This window comes from Lissotriton vulgaris, chromosome 2_1 (assembly GCF_964263255.1).
Source record: "Lissotriton vulgaris chromosome 2_1, aLisVul1.2, whole genome shotgun sequence".
NCBI classification, from domain to species: Eukaryota; Metazoa; Chordata; class Amphibia; order Caudata; family Salamandridae; genus Lissotriton; species Lissotriton vulgaris.
In genome coordinates, this window is record NC_141687.1 from 238,425,235 (window position 1) to 238,447,134 (window position 21,900).

The window sequence follows — 21,900 nt, forward strand, 5'->3', positions numbered from 1 at the left end:
TTTATTGCATCATGTGCTTTGTTCTTAACACCGCTGAATGTGTAGGTTTATGCATCATGTGTTTCTCTTTACTACTCCTCTGAATGTATATTTATGCATCATGGGTAATGTGTTCTTTCCTAGACACCTAAACGCTGTGTGATACTTAGGTGGTTGTCCTTACACCTCTGAATGTTTTAGGCATCATGTGTTTTTCCTTCACTACTCCTCTGAATGTGTTTCATGCATCATGGGTAATGTGTTCTTGTTTATACCCCTAAATGTATTTTCTTTCTTAGGTGGTTGTTCTTTTAGTACAGGTGGTCCTAGTGAGGTCCTGGTTCCTGTTACCAGTGGTTACTGGTTGTGTGCCATAGTTGCTAATTTGTGCTACTATGATTTTTATTCTTTATTATTCTTTATTCTAAAAGTGCTATTTCTGATTCTGACAGTGACCCATGTGGCCCTGTCCTGTACATAATCCCTTGTGAATATTGCCCGTGCCAGTTGGCACAACGTACATGTGTGATACCATCTGATGTGTGTTTACAATACAAAAGTTATTTTATAATAACCTTGTGTGGAGTTCCTTTTGTGGTGTGCCTAGTATGTTGTTGCTGTTGTGTGCTGGCGCAAATGCTTTACATATTGCCTCCGAGTTTAGCCTTACTGCTCGTGCCAAGCTACCAGGGGGTGAGCAGGTGTTATCTTGGTGTGTGACTCCCTTGCCCTGACTAGAATGGTGGTTTCTGCCTGGCTTTGGCGTCAGCCTTAGCCTACCAGAAATAGCCAGTTCTAACACCTGGCATCACAAAATGGATGCTGCAGCCACAGACACCAGTCTGGCCTCCTGCTGCTGGACAAAACTCTGGCAGGGGAGGCTGCACAATAGGTTTCCTGTCACAGGGAGGTGTAACCACCTCCCAGACAAGCTTTAGTGTATTGGGGCTGGGTGGGTGCTCTCCAAGAGTGCTTTGAGGTCTGCACTGGGGGCACATTTGGTGTCCCTGTGCATAGTCCAGCTCAAACCGGTTGCAGGGACTACCAGCCCCTGCTCTGGCGTGAAACTGGTCAAAGGATATGGCTGTAACCACCCCTCTATCCTGACCCTCCTATAGGTGGGTCCCAGAATTTGTCCCACCCCTTTCTTGGGTATAAAGTAGGAACCCCTGACTACAGGACTTTAGATTTACCTGGACGAAACTCTGATACATAATCCTTGAACTTCATCGATCAACAAGGCGCTAGATAACTGAAGAATCTCCCTTGGAGTAAAGGAGTTACTCCCCTGCTTGGCAGGCACCTAAGACGCATCTGACCGGTTTGTTTCTCCGAAGCTTCCGCCGGACTCTGAAGAATTTGCAACAGTAGGTGGGTTCCCAGACTTCCCAGAGGCCAACCCAAGCTCCCAGCAGATCTGAGACCCTTAGCCCTCGTGGGGCCCGTGGAACAGGAACCCCTGGACACCCTGCACATTTGCAAGTGCATATGCTTCTTGGCAATCCTTGAGCCTGTGCTTTGGGCTACTTATAGTCCAAGTCCTAAACAGCGTTTCCACTGAAGATTACTGGCCTACACTCACCGAGTGTCCCATGGGCTGGTATTGTGTGATTCCTCTTGAGGTCCCTTCGCGATCCCTAGTCCGTCGACTGGCGGGTCCCTGTGAAGGCATCTCTAACTTTCAACAGGCTTACCTGTTTGCTCCAGACGTGCCCTGACTCTCCTCTACTTAGGGGGTCAACCGGACCTTGCTGGTCCCCCCCGAAGTATCTTTTCTCTTCCTGCGTGGATTGGTGTTGCCAAGCCTTGTTGTGTTCAATCCGAGCACCGACGCCACAGCACTCGATATCCTTCGTGGGAGGACAGCTCGAATCCAGCTCCTGGTTGTCGTCGATGCCTCCTGGCAGCAGGGTCAAGCTTCCCCTCTTTGCACCTGAAGCACCCGACATAGGTAAGCATTCCTCTATTGTGCCCCTGGTCACTGGCAAGGGACCCAGACTCTGTCCCCTCTGCTTTCAGGCTCTTCACATCTTCGATCCAGGCTTGGATCCCTCTGGACACTTTCCTTCTTCCCGGCAGCAGCACTTTGTAGCAGGTCGCCATTAAAAACAACTTTGCGACCCGATACCATTTGACACCTATGCACCCGGCTTCTCTGGGTGAGGTAACTCGAGTACTCTGGTGCTCTTGTGGGTGTTGGCCCTAGAACCCCCTAAGTCTAAAGGGGTTTGCTCAAAGTCCTCGCCTAAGTGTCCTTAACCACATGGATGCTCCACATTTTCCTCTGCTGTGCTGGGCCATAATGTTAATGGGTGTGGTCATGACAAGCTCAGCTCGTTGTGAGCACACAAGAGGCGTACCTCATGATGAGCTGAGCTCGTCATGAGTATCGAAGGGGTTAAACTTTAATATTCCAACTGCGAATTTCCCCATAGAAGCTAACGGAGCTCGCTGCTGTGTTCTCACACTTCACATGTCCCCGTGGGTTCCCTGTGGCACTACCTTGGGTGGTTCCTTGAGGTCCCGGCGACTCTACAGGCTCTAGGCACTGTGTCTAGTCAAGTCGTGGTTCTTATAACACTTTCTTAATATATATATATTGCTTGGTCTCCCCCTGGGGCCCATTGTATATTGTGCTATTTACCTGAAGTTCTATTGTGTTGATATTGTGTATCTTGTTCTCTAATCTCATAAAGAGGTTAGTAGAGAGAGTTTAGTAATAAATACATATATTTTATGTATGCCTTACGTGGTTCCCCTTTCATTTGGTCATTCAAGAGGTTATAAACTGGTAAACCAAACTGCTTTACACTCTTTCAAGACTTAACCTGAAGGCGGCTCTCCATAGCTACCACTAGGAAGCTTTCAATAAATTTGTCTTAAAACCATCATCAATAAGGGTTGTTTGGACTGGTGCAAGGTGCCCACTATAATTAGTGGACAGCATATGCCAGGCCAACTTCTCACAGGTGGCAGATATTAGTCATTTTTCTTATGTATATCCAATTAATAAACAGCTGTTGTTGTGCTCAGCCCTAATTAGGCAGACAGCCCCCATAATGTGGCAGACTGTCATAAGTGCTGGTGCCGAGCACCGGAAAACCACCAGCTCAAATTAAGCACAAGTTGTTCAAGTGAGAAGCCATAAGTAACGGTATTGTGCGCCTGTAACCGGTGTCATCTGTCCATTAGATATGTCCTCCATGGGCCTGTCGCCCTCCTCGATAACCTTCTGGATTTTCAGGTTTAATGGGAGAGAATGTGGCGTTATGGACAGAGTTGCCCACTTTGAAACCGAAGAACCAGGTTTGAGTCTCGGCGTCGGCTCAACATCCCATGATTATTGGCAAATTCCTTAATCTCCCCGTGCCTAAAATGAATCTATCCTGTGCTTTGTAAGTGGTGTTCACGTAAAGCGCTCCAATAACCTTCGGGTCGAGTTCGCTCTATATAAAACTGCAATCAACAAATGCTTTATCTCACCACGATATCCGGTGTGCCCGGCCCGTGGGTCTCTTACTTTAGCCACTGTTTCGTCGAGCGTATCTCAGCGAGCTATTTCGGCAGTAAGAAAATTAAAAGGAGTCGGTTTCCAACCCACCACACACCTTTAACTACGTGGATGGCTCAAACCTTAGGACACAGTCAGAGGTCAGTTTGGGTCGTATAAGCCTGTAACGTTCTAGTGGTCCGAGGGTCTCGGCTGAGCCCCGGAACCACTTCCACACATTGTTGCACCTTCAGGCCAGGCGTGGCCTGAAGGCTATAAATAAATGGTCGGAGGTCGCTCGGGACTTCCGGTCCGACCAGAGCAGCCCTGTGTCTGTGTCCCGTGATTTCCTTAGCTTAGCACGAGGCCCTTGTGCATGATCGGCCCCTGCCCCATACATAGTGCCCCCAGCATAGAGCAAACTTACACTGGCGACGAGAGGTGGGACTTGCCCTGTCCCTACCTGAACACGACGTCTGCTGCAGGCTCGAGAGCGGGACACCGAGCGGAGCACGGGTCCTTCCCAGGACCGACGGCGAACCTGTCCCCATCCTGGACCGCACAGGAAGCGACCAGAAGCTCCAAGCCCAAACCCGGTAAGCAGCGGGAGAACAAAAGCTGCATTAGGCACCGGGAGGAAGGAGAAAACGAGCGCGAGGCCCGAGATCGCTGCGGAACCGCCGCAGAGCCCCGCGCATGCGCACAAGCAAGCCGGCGCCACGAGGAGCCGAGCGCACGCAGGCACCGCGTGTGAGCCCCAGCGCAGGCCCAGCAACCACCGGAAGCATCGGCAGAGCCGCCGATAGGCAGGGGAAGGTCGCGCCCTCATAACAAGCACAAACGGCAGGCAACAGAAAAAAAAAAAAAAAAACAAGCAGTGGCAAAACCAAACGCCACCACGAGTGATAAGAACACAAGCCAACAAGCATTGGCAACAAACTTGAAATCAAATCCACACGCTATCACGAGGGATAAGGGCACAAACCAACAAGCACTGGCAACAAACTCAAAAATCAAACAAGTGAGACGTCGACACAACGTGCACCAACACGCACCGCCAACAAAATGTCCAACAATCCAGACAACAATGCAGTGCAACAACAAGCCGCAGCACCAGGCAACAATGCCGTGCAACAACAGGCCAACACAGCGCAGCCTCCACCCCTGCAACACGCGCAACATGCTCAAGTACAAGCGTTGCCACCCTTCAGTGGACTAGCAGACCCTTCAACTGCCGCACCCAGGTGGGCTGTATGGCTAGGGAGATTAAACAACTACTTCATAGCCACGAGGGAGAAGGACAACGAAGTAAAACGCTCCCTGCTGATTCACTTTGGAGGTGAGGAGATATACAAGGTGTTCAAGCATCTCCCGGACACCGGAGAATCTGATGACTATGACGCAGCTGTCCAAGCCCTCAACGCGCATTTTGATCCTCAGCTAAACCCACATTACGAAAGGTTCAAATTTCGACAGTCTCGACAACGAGAGGGCGAAACCATGGATGCATTCCACGCCCGCCTGCGAGAACTCGTCAGCACGTGCACCGAAGATGATCAGAACAAGGAAGTCACCGCCCAACTAATTCAAGGATGCCGAAACAAACCACTGAGGACGCTGATCCTCAGACAACCCAAGATCACGTTAGAGGAGATCCTCCTACTGGCAAGATCTCATGAATTGTCCGATGTACGATCATCTGCGATGGAGGCAGCACTTAACACCAGCACAAGCCCTGGAGTGACGGTGAAGACGGAAAGAGTCGATGCGGTCAGAACATCCTCACGAAGCGGAAGAGGCCGATGGCCAACCCGAACACAGAGAAGATCACAGTGTGGATACTGTGGACGAGAAGCGCATGACGCAGAAAGCTGTCCCGCACGTGGGAAAACCTGTTCAAACTGTGGGATCCCGAATCACTTCTCTAGCGTGTGCCGAGGGAGATCCAGAGGACGAGGATCGTCCAGCAAGAAGTCACTATCTGGAGCAGTCCGACAACTAGAAATTGAAGAGAGACAATCACCACGGGACATGAGGCCACAGTACCGAAGGTACGACAGACTCGATGACTCATCTGAAGAGGAAGACGACGAATGCTACCTCGTCTCGTTCACAAGCGACCTCAAACGACGGCGAAGACCACAACCAAAGTGCAACATCCTAATAGACGGTTCCCCAGCCGTCGGAGTAATTGATACTGGCGCAACAGTCAACGTCATGGGAATCCAGCATTACAAGAACTTACACTCAAAGCCAAAACTAGTCCCGTCGAAGGTCCGTATATTCACATATGGCGGGAAAGAGCCACTTCCGCTGCGAGGCAAAATGGTAGTCCAAGTGAAGGCAGAAGAACACGAAGTAACTACAACATTCCACGTGGTGGACAGAGAGGCTGACCTCCTTGTCGGCAGCCACACGGCGGAAGACCTACAGCTCATCGCGTTCGCCAACGCCGTCAAGAGCACTCAAGTTGACGAACTGTTACTGCAATTCCCAACTTTATTTCAAGGATTAGGCATGATCAAGAGGCCGCCAATTAAACTGCATATTGATAAGACAGTACAGCCCATCGCTCTCCGGCACAGGCGAATACCATTCCATCTAAGAACAGCAGTGGAGGATGAGCTAGAGAAACTAGAACAACAAGACGTGATTGAAAAAGTCACTGGCCCTACCCCGTGGGTTTCACCGATGGTGATCGCCGAAAAACCCCGCCAACCAGGAAAAATCCGCATCTGCATAGACATGCGCATGCCTAACAAGGCCATCAAACGTGAACGACACCTCACACCTACAGTAGATGACATTTTAGCAGACCTCAACGGAGCCCAGTGGTTCTCTAAACTTGATCTGAACGCCGGATACCACCAACTCCGGCTAGCAGAAGAAAGCAGATATATAACGACATTTTCCACGCATCTTGGGCTGCGGAGGTATAAATGATTAAATTTTGGCATCTCGTCAGCTGCCGAAATATTTCAGAACACGATCAAAGAGGTGCTATCCGGACTACAAGGGGTACTAAATGTCAGCGATGACATCCTCATCCATTCCAAAACCAGCGAGGAACACCACCAAAGGTTACGTGCAACACTGAAACGACTTGCAGAGCATGGTGTCACATTGCACCGAGAGAAATGCAAGTTCTTCCAAAAGACAGTGGAGTTCTTTGGATACATCTTTGATAACCAAGGAGTGAAAGTAGATCCACGCAAGTCCCATGCCATCAAACATGCGCCAGCCCCGTCAACAGCGTCCGAGGTGAGGAGCTTCCTAGGGATGGCGCAGTACTGTGCACGTTTCATTCCTGGCCTCGCAACACTCGCAGAGCCACTCCGTGCCCTAACCAAGAAGGATGCACAATGGAAATGGGGTTCCGAAGAAGAGCAAGCGTTCGCAAAAATCAAGTCAGCCCTGTTGGACACAACGACCCTTGCGTACTTTGACACAGCCAGAAAAACGGAAATCCTCGTCGATGCAAGCCCAGTAGGACTTGGAGCCCTACTCACTCAAGAAGCAGAGCCGGGGGTATGGGCACCCTTAGCATTTGCTAGCAAGGCACTGACGGCCACCGAAGCCCGCTAATCACAAGTCGAGAGGGAAGCACTGGCAGTAAAGTGGGCCTGCAACCACTTCCATCTGTATGTAGCCGGGTGCCCTTTCCGACTAGTCACCGATCACCAACCGTTAATACCTCTTTTCAAAGGAACTGCCCCACATCCGCCTCCCAGAATCGAGAGGTGGGCAATTCAAGTGCAACAGTACCACATGGACCTAGTCTACCGGCCAGGAGAAAAGAATCCAGCAGATTTCCTCTCCCGTCATCCAGCAGCGGAGACTGTGGACTCAGGAGAAGAAGAAACGCTGTTTGAAGAAGAAATCAACCTCCTGGCACAGAGCGCGTGCCCCCAAACCATGTCAATCCCATTGATATTGGACCACTACCGCCAAGACAAGGTACTACAGAAGGTGACGAACACCATCCAATCTGGAACCTGGCAAGGATTTCTAAAAGACAACCATGATTGGCCTGAAATCGATCGCACCAGATTGGGACACATATGGAAGATCCACAACGAGCTTAGCGTGGCTGAAAATGGACTGGTCCTCAGGGGACGCCGTATAGTGATACCTCTAAGTCTGCAAGAGCACGCCACCACGCTAGCACATGCGGGGCACCAAGGGATACGAAGGATGAAGAGCAGGATGAGGGAAAAAGTGTGGTTCCCAGAAATGGACGTCAGCATTGACACCCTAGTAAAAAACTGCCGAGCATGCCAACTCACCAGCAACCAAGAAACTCCGGCACCCATTGTCACTGAAGAACATGCCCCAACACCATGGTCATGGGTCAGCATGGACTTTGGGAGTTTCCCTGACGGGCGTACAACAGTCGTGCTCATAGACTCCTTTTCCAAGTATCCTATTGTGGAGTTAGCAGAATCTACCAGTTTCAAGAATGTCCAGCCCATCCTAGACAAAGTGTTCGCCATGTTTGGACGCCCTCAAATACTCAAAACGGACAATGGGCCCCCATTTCAGGGAGGTGAATTTCATGACTTCCTGAAGAACCTAGGAATCAAACATCATCGCATAACACCGCAGTGGCCGCAGGCGAATGGTGAAGCCGAGAGATTTATGCGGACCATCAACAAAGTGCTGAGAATAGCCGGAATAGAGGAGAGTGACCCAGAGAAAGCGTTACAACACTTCCTCGGTGAATACAGAAGCACACCACACAGCACAACGCAAAGGACACCGTGGTCATTGATGTTTGCAGGGAACCGACAGGATAGTCTCCCAATGACTGACGGATGGACAGCAGAGCAGTACAAACCCGAAGAAACCCAAAGGAGGAGGAGAGTAAACAATGACGGAGCAAACAGAAAGAGGAGAACACGTAGCCGAACACTAGCGCCAGGTGACACAGTGTTGCTGAGAACTCGGCGGCCAGGAGGCAAATTCAGAACACCATATGAACCTGACCCCTGGATCATCAAGACCACGAAAGGCACCGCAATCACTGCACAGAGAAATGGAGAAGAAGTAACCCGCAATATCTCCTGGTTCAAGCGGATTCCTGCAACATCATCAGCAGATGAAGGAGGCATTGAAAGCTCCATGGACATTACGCTCACTGATCAACATGAGAATCATACCCAAGCAGCGCAACATGAAGAGGACAAGACTCCAGCGATTGCAACACCACCAGTGCAATCCCCGATGCCAGCAGTAGCCCCAGTGAGAGGAAGGAACATGTACCATCTGAGACCGAACCCCAGGCCTAGTCAGAAGCTGGCGGACTTTGCGTATGATTCATGAGCAGTGGTGAACTTTAAGAAAAACAAGAACTAATTTGGGGAGGGATGTAACGTTCTAGTGGTCCGAGGGTCTCGGCTGAGCCCCGGAACCACTTCCACACATTGTTGCACCTTCAGGCCAGGCGTGGCCTGAAGGCTATAAATAAATGGTCGGAGGTCGCTCGGGACTTCCGGTCCGACCAGAGCAGCCCTGTGTCTGTGTCCCGTGATTTCCTTAGCTTAGCACGAGGCCCTTGTGCATGATCGGCCCCTGCCCCATACATAGTGCCCCCAGCATAGAGCAAACTTACAAAGCCCATTGTTCCATTGGAATATATTTTAGAGGGAATGTAAAGTTCACGGGACCAGAAAACACTGACACTTATTTTCACACATTTATCATAACAAGTAGATAAACAAAATGATTTTACTATGATATGGAGATTAGGCGGACATAGACCTAACTGTGCGAGTGTCGCTTTTAGTTTGTTGCGCACAATGCCCTTTTTGCGTATGTTTGGGTGCCGTACAATGTTTCAAAGTAGTGTAAAGACCGTGCATGGTATGGTGTGTAGTTGGTGCATGTATGTTTTAGAGTAGGGTAATATTGTGTATATGGGTGCTATGAGTATTATGGTGCAGGTGTTTTGCAGGGAGATGCCAAATCTGTTGTGATGCATGAGATTGTTACTGTCGGGTTCTGAGTACATGGTTTACGTCCTGTGCAGGTTGATAATGTGTATTATGTGAGTGTGCACATGACAGGTTCAGTCCCCGGAGGGGGCGCGCGCGCGTGCGTGTGTGAGATATAGGGTCTGTGCAGGGTGCGCTGTCAACCCCTCCTCCCTCCCCTGCAACCAGGCATGGGCTATGACATCATCAAGCTCTGCTCTCTCCTTTTCATTAATGAAAGCCCCCCTCCTTTCACCCCCCTCACGCGCATGCGTCCTGGCAGCGGAGTGGAAAAGGCTGAGGCTTCCGGTCGAGTGTCATGGCGGCTCCGCTGTGATGGCTGCCGAGGGGAGAGCAAGCAGCAGGGAGGAGGAGGAGGAGGCGGAGGAGGCTTAGAGAGCCGCGGCACCCGCAATAGCGCTGAGCACGGACAGGAAGCGCGGCCACAGCAGCCCGGAGGGCGGGTGGGCGCCCGGACATGGCGGCTCACAAGCCGGTGGAGTGGGTGCAGGCCGTGATGAACAGGTTCGATGATCAGGTAACGGAGGGTCCTGGCTGGGGCTGCCCGCAGAGTCAGACTGCGGATGATGCGCTACTCTATCACTGTGACCGTGCAACCCTTCCTCGCGCTGCTGTCACCTAACAAAATGGGCTTGAGGTTGCCTTCGCCTTCATCCTTCTATGTCGCCCAATGCATCTGTACTGTATGCATCTTCTCTGCTGACTATCTCGGTTCTAGACTAGTGCATGTCATCCATTGCCCCATGTGTATTTATACGCACCCCTTCTATCCTATGTTCACGTTCGTCATGAATGCGCCCTTTCCTTAGGACGATTTCTCCTTGCTCATCTGCTTCATCCAACGCATCTGCTTAGCATCTCTACCTATGGATCCCGCCCTCTCAGTGCTATTTTTTATTTCCCTTGTGTATTGCTCCTCTCTTCATACTCTCCCGTCTCGTGATCACCCTCCCGCCCCCATTGGTACATCTGGAACCCCTTCTGTGTGATCTCAATGTGCACTCTCGTATTATCATGTCCTCCTGCACATTTGATTTGTGCATGCTCACTCCTTGTGTCCTCATGCATTTTCTCCGTCTTGCGTGCATGCTTCCTTCCTTGCACATGCTTCCTTCCTTGCACATGCTTCGCTGTTATCATCCTGTATTCCCACGTGTATTCTCTTGTGCTCCCTCCTAGCATCTCCATCTGTACCCCGTGTTCTTCCCTCGCTGCTTTGTCATACTAAATTTGACTGCATCAAGTTATCCTCATGTGTATGCTACTCAGTGCCAGCCAACAACTAGCCCCCTTCTGACCAGTGTTTACCTCTCCTGTCATCAAGCCTAATCACTGCAGCTCGCGCCCTGTTATGACTGTTTTGTAGCCTCCTTTGAACTCTTCAGTTTCTTGCGCTTGTCCACCCGTTCCAACTTCCCACGTACCACTCTAGACTCCGTGCTCTCTCTCTCTACCTCCCCACCCCCGAATGGCCTTACTAAATGTACTTATTTGTGGTACATCACTGGGACTTGGGCTGTCCAAATATTCATCGCTTCTGTTTGTCGCTGCCGTTCCTCCCTTTTCCATACTTATAACATAGACCCGTCGCCCACGCATAGCCTTTGCAGGCGCGTTTTGTTGGTGAGCAGGGAGCAATCCTTTATTTTGTGTGTTGCGAAGTTGCTTCATCTCTCCGGACTTGCCTGGCATTTTCAGCCACTCCTACCATGCGTTGCCGGGCTTGCCTTACCCTCGGGCTCTGCTTCTCCATTCGTGTTTTCCTTGTTTATGTTTAGGTGCCATTTCCTCTCCGGTTTGTTTTGCTGGACCATGCTTGAATCACCCCAAGCAAAATACAGTGGCTCTTACCCAAGCACTTGTTAATCCATTAGCAATAACATCTGGGTTTCTCTTTCTCTGTAAACTGTTGTTGGGCTCAGCGTTTCCACAATTTAAATTCTACATTTTAACTTTCTGAGAAGGCTAATCATTATATTTTTTTAATTTCTCCGTTCTTTCGTTGCTGATGTATTCCTGATCCCTATCCAGTTCTTGTATTTTGATTGGCTGTAACACTCAATCATAGTAAATAAGCAATCCCCTTGCTTCCTCATTGCATTGACTGGTGCCATTACCCCCTGTTGGCACTTGCATCTTCCCTGCTTCCCACTTGTATCGTTTATCCTGATTTATTTGTTTTTGCCTTTTTAAGGCACACTGGGTCCAAAGCATCCCTCATCTCGTCAGTCTGCCGCATTTTTTTCTTGCACATTTGCCTGATTTGTGTCTTCCTTTCGAGCTGTATTGGTTTGTTACCTTCTAACTTGTGGCTGTTCCTCCAGTTAGTTCAATTCTTCCTATTTTGGGTATACTTTATTATTAACCTTTTCTGAAAACAAAAAGATTCCCATTTGGCCTGCTCCAAAATCCTCTTGGAGTGGCTGTACATGACAGCATGTATTACTTGTTCTGCCTTTATTTGTGTTTGCCTCTTGCCCACCCAGTCTATAGTTGCACTTGTAAATGTTTGGCTTGACTTTTCCCTCCTGTTTTAGCCGCCTTGTTTGCTCGTTGCCTACTAACTTTCTTTTGCTTTGTTTTTGTATTTCTTCATTTTTATTTGGGTTGTAACTCTATATTCTGTACCCCGTATTCCTTGTTGTAAACAATCCCATCTTAGTCTTCGTTATTGCTTTGAAGTTTTTTTGGATGATGGTAGGTTGTAAAATTCTTGCAGTACAATGTAGGATGTGTTGTCGCCCAGGTCTAACAATGCCTGTTTAGTCGGATTCTGTCATGGTTGTATTATTGACTGCATTGACAACAAATCTTGTGTTGCTTGCTGTGTTGAATTCCTTCACTACATGTTAAATTTTGATCTGCTGTGTTTGCTTTGGTCTTGCATTTGTCTTCTATCTTGACTATGGTCTTTCCATCAGTGTTTGTTTCTTAAACCTGGTACTCATGCATTGTCTGCAAGTTTTTTTCGCAGCCTGAGGTTGGTTGCGACGTGTGGTTGCACAATCAGCTAAATCCATTTTATGTGCTGAGGAAGCTTGAACACATAGTTCCGTCTCTCCTGACTTGCTTAGCTGCGTTCCTCTGGTGTTTGACTTGGTGTTGCTGCCATACGCGTTGTTGAGTGCATAATTTCCCCACTTGTGTCTTGTTCAGTGTGATCTTCTCTGGCTTGACTGAAGACTGTTGCTGGTTAGGAAGAGAACCACCTAGCATTCAGAAAGCAACTTAAACTTAGTTACAACCCAAGCAACTTAAAACGTGGATATTTGACAAGTAATCCTTCTCCCCTCCCTTAGCGCCTTGAGACCCTCTGGGTATGTAGTGCGCTATATAAATTATTTGACTTGACTTGACTTGTTCAAAATGAATGTACTATCAGTGTTTACTCTCATCCCCTATTGCTCCTTTCTCTCTTTTTCCTCCTTGTGTGAGTTGAAGTGTTTTCATCCATCCTCAGTGAAAAATAGTTGAAAGACAATAAATATAGACCCAATCAGTATTAATTGTAGAAATCTGTCCAGCTGGACAGAAATTTAATGTGCAATCAATTCAATATTTACAAAGAATAAACGAGAAGAAGATTTAAGTGGGACACAAGCCTGTATCAACTTTAGCAAGAAAAACGTACAACATAAAGTGAGAGGTTCAGGCAAGGGAAAATGTTTGTTTGCAGCCCATTTCTCATAGAACAAACAGAATATACAGTAGACCCCATTACACAAAAAGTAGGACATTTTAAACAAGCGTATATGGTGTACAAGGTGTCGACAGCGTTTCAGTCACTTAAGAAAATACTGGGATCATCTGCAGGACATTTTAAAAAGCATGCCTGTTTACATATGACTTAATTGCCTGCGTCAATGGCCAGGCTGCCTTTTGAGGCAAGATAAAGAGTGACCGGCGTGGGACCATATAAGTAAAGGTCTGGGTGCAGGTACGAGGGGTGACGTACCGGAAGGCTGAGACCGATTAGCAGGGTTCCAAGGTGACGATAGTTCAAGTTGGAGCAAACCGTTTGTGTGGACTGCAAGTTAGACACTTGTGCCGGTGCGGTTAGGGAAGATCCAGAATGTAAATGAAAATGCGGTCTCAAGTAGGGTTCCGGAACCATGCGTCTCCAGTCTTCAGTCTGTCACAACATGAGTGTTGCCAGTGATTTCTCCGACCGGCAACACTCCAGTCTTAACAGACTGAAGACTGGAGATGCATGGTTGCGGAACCCTACTTGAGACCGCATCCGCGGCTTGGTTTACATTGCTAAATTTACATTCTGGATCTTCCCTAACCGCACTGGTACAAGAATCTAGCTTTTTTTTCAAAAAGGTGGAGAAAGAGGGAAGTAGGAACCAGACTCACCCTCCTATAATTAACAGTAAACATAAAACCTTTTGACTTTTGTTTTACAAAGCCTGGTTTGTCAGTGACTAGTATTCGCAACACTCACTGGAGTTGGAATCAATATATTTTGAAGAAGAAAGAAAAAGATGTTTCTTTCTTGAGTTCCCTCACTCACCAGGGTTCCTCCACGGTGACATGCTTCATCATTGGGGCCATCCCAACCCTCTATGGACTGAGGCGTCCTGCGACTTGTGAACTACGTAGGAGCACTTTTAAGTGATGGACTATGTGTGGTGCAAGTGGTGTTGTGAAGTGGAGTGGTATGATTTAAGTGAGTTAAAAAATACCTTCCTAGTGAGCTACAAATGATTTATTCTTGCTCCTGGGGGGTATACATTAAAAACGGGGTAGAGAACTAGGGATCCTACTGTCAATGAGTCAGGTATGCCTAGTCATTTCTGTCAACATGTTTCGAGCTTTCCCAAGCTCTTCCTCCGGACTACACAGGGAGCAGCCCTGTGTTCGCCACTCCTAAAACGTGCTCAAGTGAGGTATTTATAAAGAACAAATTAAAATAAATGCTGCAGTGATACGGCATGCATTAATACATACTTAGAAATAATGGTCATGTAGTACATTTATTGGGACCTAACTGAGCCCCATGGAATGCGGAGAGTTGCTCGTATCCTGTCCAATTTGAATTTCAGGATATCGTGGCACAATCACCTATGCTGCAACCTCCGGACCGCATCGCAGTATGCACAAACGGCTTGCTCCAACTTGAACTATCGTCACCTTGGAACCCTGCTAACCGGTCTTAGCCTTCCGATTCCTCACCCCTCGTACCTGCACCCAGACCTTTTCTTATATGGTTCTACACCGGTCATTCTTTATATTGCCTCCAAAAGCAGCCTGGCCATTGACACAGGCAATTAAGTCATGTGTAAACAGGCATGCTTTTTAAAATGTCCTGAAGATGATCCCAGTATTTTCTTAAGGGATAGAAACGCAGTTGACACCTTGTACACCATATACGGTTGTTTAAAATGTCCTACTTTTTGTGTAATGGTGTCTACTGTATATTCTGTTTGTTCTATGAGAAATGTGCTGAAAACATTTTCCCTTGCCTGAACCCCTCACTTTATGTTGTACGTCTTTCTTGCTAAAGTTGGATACAGGCTTGTGTTCCACTTAAAACTGCTTCTTGTTTGTTCTTTGTAAATATTGAATTGATTGCACATTAAATATCTGTCGGGCTGGACAGATTTCTACAATATAGTACTGATTGGGTCTATATTTATTGTCTTTCAACTATTTTTCGTCTGGGGACCACTGTCTTTAGAAAAAAGTTCAATTACCCAAAGGTCCCTGACCAGTTATGAATTGGGTCTCCTTGTCCTTTTACAATAATTCATCCATTCTCAGAGCACAGTACTGAAGAATAGTTTTTTTTTTTTTTTTTTTACTTTCTGCTCCTAAATGATTAATAGTTTTGTGCAGATTTGGTTGGGGGCATGTGTATCAAGTGGACATTTGGATGCGTCTTTTAGGCTTTCTCAATGGTCCCCCGTTTTGTACCATAGAGAGATTTTGTTCATTGGAAGGAAAGGATCTAAAAGTCTATCCAACATCTTTCATGAGTTTTCGTTAAATGAGCATTCTTGGCTTTATATGAAGACGTTAAAACAAATGAGCTTAGGTGCGGGAACTTCGTTGGTGGCTAGTTAATTTTTTCCATAGTCTATAAAATGTCGGAATGAGATGGGTCATGCCAGTAGATTCGCCTAGTCTGCCCATTAGCTATTGTTTCTTAGCGACCAGTCACTTCTTGGTTTCCAGCTTTGCACTCCCTTTCCCACTTCTTTCTTTCTCTGTCTTTTGTTATTGGAGAAAGGGTTCCTTCTAATATACTTTTATAGCTAGCTATAAAAATTCAAATTTTAAGAGCCAAACAGAATACATGAACTTACATTTAATTGAAATTTGAGGCGTGGCCGAGATACCACTGTATTAATCTTTAACAAACTGAGTTACTGTAATAAAACAAACTTGTTAGGTGGAAAGTAAAGAATTTTTATTCATTATGCATCCAGATTTTACTTGTTAATTGTAGCGTTCAAGTGTATTTAAGTTGCATCCACTTGGTTCTTTTGCATGATTTACTGGAAATAATGTAATTTCTGATTTAATCTGAAGGTAAAACTGAGTATACTAACTGCTTCTCACCGGGAGGTATCCATTTGTACAAACATTAAGCTTGCAAATGAAAATCACAATGAACATGAAATGCACAAAATCCTTAATTTAAACATTGAATCAACCTTTCCCTTTATTTTGCACTAAAGACTTCCAACCAGTTTGCTCATGTTGATCCGTGCACTGTTTTTTCCCTTTGCACCTGTTCAGGAATAGTACATAACTTGTTGCACATTAAGAAAATCCTTTTGGAAATATGATTTTTGGCCAGTATGCCTGAGACAGTACAGAACTAGGGTATTATTTTCAGATGTGTGCTTCATCTCCTCCTTTTTTCTTCTTTTGATGCATTTTTCTAAACCTATTGCAAGGCAGCAAATTGGAATAACCTAATCTGCCATTTTTTAAAACCTTAAAATCAACACTGTGCTTGGAGTCTCATATTCTGGCTTTCTTTGTGGAAGTATACCATCCATGATATATTACTCTTTAATAACTATGCTGATTGAAACTTGCACAAGCTAATCAAGGTAATTGTAAAGAAATTGTAGTATATATATTTTGTGGTGTTTTTCACCCTGACCACTTAAGATGTTTTAGGGAACAGTACAATAAATCTGGCTACAGTAATTAAAAAAATATATATATATTTTTTCCCCTAAAAGCAAAAACGTGCATGTCATAGTCATTTGCAGGAGGCATAGGACACTGAGTGGCACTGGGGCAGTGTCACAAATTGACTTTATGTGTGCATTCCTGGTGGATTTGACTGTGTATTTTAGACAGATCGTTTTTTAAAGTAAATATTTACAAAGCATTTGGGGCCAGATGAAAGAAGGTGACTAAAGTAAAGTCAGTAAATGAATGTATCTGATGTAGTAATTTTTTTGAAGTTTGCATGTTGAAATTGTGATAAGTCCATTCACCTATATTTGAGTGATAGCACAAGCGCGAAACATAAAAGATTTCAGTGTGCCTCATAAAATGTTTGAAATACCCTGAATGTTGTTGGTATGGAGATTGATCTGGCAGCCAGGGTTACTGAAGTACTTTGGAATCCATTTTGGCCACACTCATGCAGAGATCTCGACCTCAGTAAGGGGCTCAGTGTGAGTCTAATTGAGAATGCTGCTGTTGCTAATGGGTAGAGTAGTCTTATTCCTGATGTTTGTGCATCTTTAGTAGGAGATGATAGTAATATAACCTAATCAGATATGATATTCAGAAAATCAAAAAACTTCATTGCTGTTTTTTTGTTGGCATGGTCCCGACCCTGAATCACTATGTCAAAGTATTTTTTTTATGATTTGGAACTAGAAGAGATCCACATAAAATGCACACAATTTGTAAAAAGCAATTCACACAATGTAAAAAATACAGATAATTTTACAAAAAAAAAAAATACAGATTATTTTTTTTTTTTTAAACTGAAATTCTTCAATATACAAATATACCCATCTTTGATACAAGGTCCCACGGACAAATAAAGTGCTAGCGCTATTAAGTTTTACTTAATCATTGCAAAACAGTTCTGTCCAAGCATAGTAAATGCAACAGATGAATAGTGCAAAAATATTTCACAATGCAACGCTAATGCAGTACTTCTAATAATACAATTCATTCAGCTTCTCAAAACCGTACCCATAGAGTAAACCTATTCATACTGATAAAAATCTTTTGATATAAAGATGCCCTATCTCTTAAATGTGGAGCTGCATGCAGTTAATGTAAAGTTAAAAAGTATGAGCATATCTAAAAAATGTTTAATAACGGTTTAATTAAAAAAAAATCTTTGAAAAAGCTATTTCCGATGGTGCCGCAAAAAAACATTTCCGGGCCTCAGCTACTGAGGTAATATCAAACTTTAAAAAAATAGTTCTTAGCAAATGGCGTAGCAGTGGATGTTGAAGTGGACAAACCGAACACATGATTTAGGTCTTGAAGATAGTTCCCACAAAGATTGCACCGCCTCTCATCGCATGATAATCCTTCCCAGGCTCCAGTGATAATTCTTAGCAGAAGCGAATTCGGCTTTAGTAACAAAATAGATCTACGCACACCATGAGAGAGGTTCCATGGAACATACGGCAGAGGTTTTTTACTGATGCTACTCTCCACTATTTCATTCTGGCTTGCTGAGTACACCGTATAATATCCCTTTTCCGACCAACTTCATAAATTGATTTTTTTTAAATTAAGTTTTTCAAAATAAGCTCTGGTAAAGGTGCTAACTCAATCCGAGCAATTTCTAACATATCCACAGCTTTCATTCAATTAGAGAAGACGGCACTTCAAGCAATAACAAATTTCATGTTTTAATGCAGATCGAATGGAACCAGAGTCACTATTCAAAATGTTATTCCCCCAATTCAAGACCGCTGCCATGGCAAACGCATTCATAGAGAGGAGCACAAATTCAAGCCGGAGGGCCGAAAGTACTATAAAAAAATTAAAAATACAAATTTGACCCCAAATACGCCATTCAACCTTCTCAAAGAAGAACCAATACCTCTCTTCTTATACTTCAAATGCGTAGCTCAATGAAGGCGTAATTTTAATCTTGTATGCTGCCAGAACATGAGCAAAATGCCTTTGCCTGCAGCACTTATATAGTCTGCGAATGGCTGAATCTTGGGACAGTGCCTCGCTTGTACACTGGCTGATGTAATCCCGATTTAGACCGTTAATAGAAATAATTCTACCCAGATATGGGTACAACTTCACCACTTCCAGCCGATCATTCCCCATGAACCAGTGAAAATTCTTCCTATCCCTGGGACCTAAAAACCATGACTTTGCTCTTCAAGATGTTTATTTAAAAAAAATGTTCATCAGCATAGGTAAAGAGCTCAAAAAGATGCCCCTGTAATCCTATTGGGGTTATGTCTAACAGAATAACATCTTCAGCATTAAGAGTACAACTAACTCTTATTGTTCCTAATTTAGGGGCATCCCCCTACACTGTCCCACTCTACATGGGAAATCGTGTATGTCAAGGGAAAAAAGACGGGGCACTATTAAGCACCCCTGCTTCAAACGAGGCATTGTCGGTTGTACATGGAGTCCCCCCCCTTGTAGGTGTTCCATCCACCCCATAGTTTAATCCACTTTTTTAGACAACCCCTTCGCACATATACAGTTTTTTGTGCCACCATGGCACTGTCCATATCTTTACACCAGTTTGTGTGTGGTGTCCCCCCCCCCCCCCCCCAAATATTCACGATGCAGCACTTGGGTTCAGGAGCAACTGGATTCCCGCTAACTCTTGTAATGGTGTTCATGACAGATTTTCAATGTGACTGTATTGCAGGTGACTCCCAGAGCCTATGGTAGAAGGTACCAATCGCCCCACACTGTCGTATGCAAATCTGGGTAGGAGCTCTTCCTATTTTATAGAGCATGGTTCTAGTATAATATATTCTGTGGAGTATTTTAAGCTGCACTAGTCGCAGCTTGGACGTGCTTGCTACCTCTCTGGGCGTGGCAAGCGCTTCCTGCCATTCAGTGTCATAGTTACCCCCCCTCCCATTTGTTTTGGAGCCTTTGCATGGGGTCAGGCATGTTGTTAATAATCTTACGATATATCATGGAGATTGCTCTTGTGGTCATGTGATCCGTTAGTAGTCTATCCTCTAATGGAGAGGCTTCGGGTGGAGTAGTGCCAGGGGAAATCGCTGCCTCTAGTGCTTGTTTGTTCTGGTGATAACGGAACTGTTCTGTCTGCGCCTTCTGGTATTGCTTCTAGAGCTGCTCGAAGGGGACCATCTTTTCCTGCATCCAGAGAACCTAACCTTAGAGATCCCTGTGTTGTCCCAGTGATTGAAGCTTTTGCTCTTACCCAGCCTACCTAGTTTATTTGTGACCCAGAGGGGTGTTGCTTGTGTGGTTGTTTTTTTATTTTATTTTTTTATCATGCCATCCCACCTTTCTGCGCACCATGTACCACACTTGAAGTACGTGGTTCGTTGGGCCTATCCGGGCTCGCGTCTTGTTATAAAGCACGCAATATAATCACTCCTCGCCCAGTTCTAGTCTGTTGAGGCTGTAGGCTGGATCATTGTGCGGGAAAAGGAGCCAGTGATTGATGAGTTAGCTGAGATACCCAGTAGTATACTTGGGCGTGCGATACCGCCATCGTACCATGTTTGGAGTAACTTTGTCATAGCTATGCGCACTGGTTTATTATTCCAAAGGAGTTTTGCGACTTCTGCTTCTATTGCTTGGAAGTAGGACTGGGGGACCAGGAAAGGGGTGTTTTGCAGGGCATACAGAAACCTCGGGAGCACCATCATCTTAAAAAGGGCTTCTTTTCCTAAAAGTGTTAGCAGGGGTGTTTGCCAGTATTTTGTGACCCTTTTGTAGCTGGTGAATGGGAGCTTGGATGTTCAGAGTCATAAAGACCCCTGGGTCATGGGTGAAGCGGATTCCTAAAAATTTTAAAGTATCCCTAGGACGTTTAACTGATAGGGTCGGTGGAGATCCCTTCAGGACGAACATCGCTGATTTGGTCCAGTTGATTGTGTACCGTGAGTATCTGCCGTATGAGTCACAGATGTCTGACACTTGAATGAACGTTTGGGAGAGGCCAGGTAGAGGAGAACATCATCCGCATATAAGGATATTCGGTCCTAGCAGCTCTTCGTCCAGCGGAGCCCGCGAATGACCAGGTTTTGTCGCACCTAGGCCGCCAGGGGCTCCAATATGAGGACAAAAAGGATCGGAGACAATGGGCATCTATGCCTGGTGCCTCGATAGAGTGGGAACTCTCTAGATATATGTCCGTTAGCAATGTGTGCGAGGGGAACAGTATAGAGCAACCTAACCCAGGTGCAGAACATAGGCCCAACCCCCATCTTTACGAGGACAGCAAATAGGAAAGGCCACTCGACCGTGTTAAATGCTATTCCGGTGTCTAGGGATAACATGATTGTGTCCTCTTGTATGGTGTGTTTGCGTCCCAGCACACTATGGAGATGTCTCAGGTTTAAGAGTTGTATTCCTACCTGGGATAAACCCGGTCGCGTCTGGGTGTATCAATCTGACCGGGTGCAGCGTGAGTCAGTTGGCCAGGGATTTAGCCAAGATTTTGGCCTCTGCATTAATCAGGGATATGGGCCTGTTGAAGGCACGCTCTTGAGCTGGTGTCCCAGGCTTATGAAGGGCCACTATTGTCTGTATCCGCTGGTCTCGTTGGAGTTCTCCTCCATCTTGAGAGTCATCATACATTGCCACGAGATGGGGCGTGAGTGTCATTGTGTTTCACTTTTACCACTCTATGGGGATAACGTTAGGGCCCAGGGCCTTCCCCGACTGGAGATTCCCAATCACAATCGCTATCTCTTCTGTGGAGAGGTCCACCTCTGATAATTGAGACTCCACCTCCTTGAGTTTGGGACTTCCGATATCATGGAGGAAGTTCTACGCATCCGCCTGCCTTATTGTAAGCGCCGAGGTGTAAACCTGCTCATAGTGGTGTGCTAGGAAGTCTACTATGTCTTGTGGGCTCGTTATAACTTCTCCCGTGGGAAGTTGGAGTTCTGCGATCCACCTGTTTGCCTTGTCCCTTTTATCAAGCCATGCCAGAAACTTGCCGACCTTATCACCAACTTCATATACAGTGTGCTTAGTCGCGGAGAGGCACATCTTTTCTTCCTCCCTCCAGTAGTCATTGTATTCCTGCTTTTTGAGAAGCAGCGAATGAGGGGTCACGTCGGAGGGGTCCTCCCCGCGGGCCCTTTCCAGGTCGCCTACCTCCCGCTCAAGTGTCGTCACTTTCCGGGCTTTTTCCCTCTTATGATTTGCAATAAGAAAGATCGCATGTCCCCGGAGCATCGTTTTGCAGGCTTCCCACAGTATTAGCAGGGAGGTTGGTAGCGTCACTCAACCCCTTCCCAATATTTG

General features: G+C 46.2%; 1 protein-coding gene across 6 annotated transcripts in view; it reads left to right on the forward strand.

Moving 5' to 3' along the window:
* Nucleotides 1-9,710: 9,710 nt before the first annotated feature.
* Nucleotides 9,711-21,900, forward strand: part of NF1 (neurofibromin 1) — a 2,008,692-nt gene continuing 1,996,502 nt past the window's right edge. For 5 of the 6 annotated variants that reach the window (XM_086954826.1, XM_086954830.1, XM_086954828.1 and 2 more), the window contains exon 1: nucleotides 9,720-9,979. In XM_086954826.1, the coding sequence (XP_086810952.1) occupies nucleotides 9,920-9,979 (60 nt within the window). In that variant the 5' untranslated portion in view covers nucleotides 9,720-9,919. Of the gene's footprint in view, nucleotides 9,980-21,900 lie in introns of all 6 variants that reach the window. The other variant, XM_086954827.1, reaches the window with a different exon arrangement.